Source organism: Carassius carassius, chromosome 44, assembly GCF_963082965.1.
Source record: "Carassius carassius chromosome 44, fCarCar2.1, whole genome shotgun sequence".
NCBI classification, from domain to species: domain Eukaryota; kingdom Metazoa; phylum Chordata; class Actinopteri; order Cypriniformes; family Cyprinidae; genus Carassius; species Carassius carassius.
In genome coordinates this window covers 1,827,094-1,830,362 of record NC_081798.1, presented here as the reverse complement: position 1 = coordinate 1,830,362, position 3,269 = coordinate 1,827,094, and the positions used below count along the sequence as shown (strand labels likewise).

The following is a 3,269-nucleotide window of genomic DNA, read 5'->3' as shown; positions in this document are numbered from 1 at the left end:
ATGTTCCTAAATGAGAACAGGAATATAGAAAAGTAGACTTACAATGTGATAACAGCACACATTAGAGATATAAATTAATTATAAAAAGTGATATGCAACAATAACACTCATGTTTAAATATAGAGAACAATTTGAATGATTAATTAAGTGGGTTAAATATAAGTAATTGTTAATGGGTTTTCAGGATATCAGTGCTAGGTTGCGTCAAGAAAACCTGTGCCAAATAAATGTGCAGACGATTCTGCAGTGGTGATTTCTAATGTGAGCAGTCAAAACTGAGACAGAGATTTTTAGGATAAATTTATAGTAAAATGTTATACATAAATATTCAAAGGTAATGAATACCTGTTGTGGCTAAAGGAATGAAAATGACACTTCTGAACCCAGAAAGGATAATCCCATCTTTGAACCAAATGAGAATCCAATTCCCAGGATTTTGGCCTCCATCCCACCCACACCAATAGATGCACCCGTGTCAAAGCCTAGTCCCACTTTCACACCAATTGGACCGGCTTTAGCTGATGCACTGGCAATTTCAGCTCGAGCCATTGCTCCGAGTTTACCCAGTTTGGCTTCGGCATCAAATGAGGCACTTGGACCTTTGGCTTCAGCTTCAAATACACTGTATTCAGCACGAGCTCGTCCAACTCCTGCTTCTGCAAGGTATCCAGCCTTGGGAAGCCTCTTTCCTGGTTTGTTTTCAAAACCTGATGCATATAAGTCTTGTTCAGCATAACCTCCTTCTGCACTGGCACTCGCTGGTCTGTCGTACGTGTCAATCATGCCAAGTAAGGATTTCGTATTTTGCACTTCTGACTTTTTGATAGTAGCCTCATCAATTTCATTTATGCCATCTTTCTGCCACTGTTTGGTAGACAGCATGTCTAACTCTTCACCTGTAAAAAAAAAAAAAAGATGAGCTTTAATGCAGTGCAAACAGACAGGTGTTTAGAAAAACAACAAGCTTTATGTAAATGTACACCGTTTAATGCTCAACATTAGAACAACCTTAAATGTGACGAGTTGATATTACACAACCTTGCATGCTAATATTTCTGTATTTGGTCTGATTCAATCTGAGATTTGGATTGCCTACATCTTCATATTAGGTTAGTAATAATATATTTTTACATAATATAGAATATATTTTTGATTTAATAAAGAGACGTATTTCAAACAAACTACACTGAGGACATAAAGAAGTACATGAATACACAAAATAGAATAAATAAATTAACAAATAACACTAAAATGTAGAGTTTGTGCAATGTCTGTGTTAGAAATATAGACCAACTATTACAATACACTTACTGTTTTCTCCATGTCCATGGTTAAATTGTCTGGTATAAGGTCTAATGTCTTCATCTGCAAATAACATATTATCTTTAATGCAGTGATAATGACACACATGTGTAGAAAACGAGCTTTGTATTAAAATACACTTACCACATTCGTCATGTCCATCGTGGCTTAACTGTAGTCTTTTAGACATTGTAGTATGTCACAAGTTAACAATCTCCGTGAGTCTTTGGTGGTGTGTCCTTGTATATATACAGTATATAGGGCAGCAACTGAAAGTGAAAGCCAAAAACAAGAAGTCCTGCAGTGGGTTTAATTACCAGTAAATTAGCATTTTGATGCTACGTTTTGTCTGTTAAGAATTTGCTCACGCTGGGAACAGCTCCTAAAATATATATATTTTTCTTAGTTTAGAGAACTTTTATAAACACTTTATAAAAATACTTTTTTTTCCACTGGAAAGACTCCATGGAGATTCCATATCCAGGTTCCTTTAGATATTTAAAAGGTTAATTAATTAACTTTTTCCCTAATATGGACAAAAGCATCCAGCTATCGCTGTTGCTAAGCTGTATAAAAACGTGAAGGAAATACATGCACATTTGCGACAATATATAGTTTATGTGTTTTTATTATAATTAATTTTCAGTCTATTTGACTTAGCCAATTTCTGTGCCCTCACTTCTGAAATGATGGCTACACCCTGTTAGCATGTGTTTGCAGAAGTGTGCCTATAAAATATGAAATTGAAAGGTGCCCAGTTCATCATCATATACTGAAACTTCAGCGTTGGCTCTGATTCCCAGACTCAGTGTGTGGGTGTTTAGTCTTTCTGCGTCATTAGAGAAATTCTGGAATATTTCCAGTAAATTACAGTTTTAATCAGTCCATGCAATTTTCTTGGATGAGAAGTTGTAACATTATCAGCATTTTGATGTAACGTTTTGTTTGTCAAGATCTCACTCATGCTTATAGACTGAACACGTAATACAAATGTGCAGTGCATCACCATTTTTATAAACTCTTAAAACTTTGTAGTTTATACAGAGACTGTCACGTCCCTGGACTCATTATGTTGTGTTTTCCATCCATGTGTTCCATGTCCCATGTTGATTGTATCATTCCATGCACCTGTGTTTCCCCAATTATCTTGTGTTTATAAGCCCTACTCCTTGCTGTTGGTTTTTCTCAGAGATTGTACGTCTAACTTTGTGTTTCCTGTGCTCCCGTCTGACCGGTGTATACCTATGGATTACTTTAAGAAGAGTGTTCCATGCATTTCTGGTTTCCTCGCTCCTTGACTTTACACGTAGTGTGACAAAGACGATAGTGATGTTTCCAGCCTGCAAAAAACACTGTTGTCATGTAAATGTAAGTGTTTTTTTTCTTCTTCTTGTTTTGGAACATAGACTGAAAAAGAACCCTTTTTTATTTCAAATGAGATTTCGGTACATTTAATAACCGCTGTACTGAAGATCTGTTGAGAATAAAACTTTAAAAAATCCCACATTCCATTCGGAAGGGCTCGTCCCTATGCCCTAATCCCTTCAAAGGGTTTACCCTCTGGTGTGAGAGCTTTGAAGGGTGTAGGGGACCAGTGCCCTTCTGCATCATTATGTGCCCACACTGAGAGAATCTGCGCAAAGGATCATTGGGAGCAAAGAAGAAACAAAGAGGAAGACATTTTTCTGCTTGTATTTGCATTTCTTTCTAAATGTCAGTGGGCATTTTATGACATTCAGACTTAAGAAATGTTTGGGGATTTTTTTGCAACACCCTGAAGTTTATGGGAAACGTACGAGATCCGTGATCTTCAGGAAAAATTATATTTCATGTAATTCAATGCAGTTGTTGATGAATGAATATTGCCTAATTACTTCTAGTGATGAACTTTAATCAGAGAACTGATACTATGATTAATATATATATACAATTTACTAATATATAAAATATTATTATGGTTCTGTTAA

The 3,269-nt window shown here is 35.9% G+C and overlaps 1 protein-coding gene across 1 annotated transcript; it reads right to left on the bottom strand.

Annotated features, from left to right (window-relative positions):
- Window positions 1-208: 208 nt before the first annotated feature.
- Window positions 209-1,576, bottom strand: LOC132126389 (uncharacterized). Its single transcript, XM_059537608.1, has 3 exons — window positions 1,447-1,576; window positions 1,312-1,365; window positions 209-896 (listed from the first exon to the last, which is right to left on the bottom strand). The coding sequence occupies exons 1-3, from the start codon at window positions 1,490-1,492 to the stop codon at window positions 355-357; spliced, it is 642 nt and encodes a 213-aa protein (XP_059393591.1). The 5' UTR covers window positions 1,493-1,576; the 3' UTR covers window positions 209-354.
- Window positions 1,577-3,269: the final 1,693 nt, after the last annotated feature.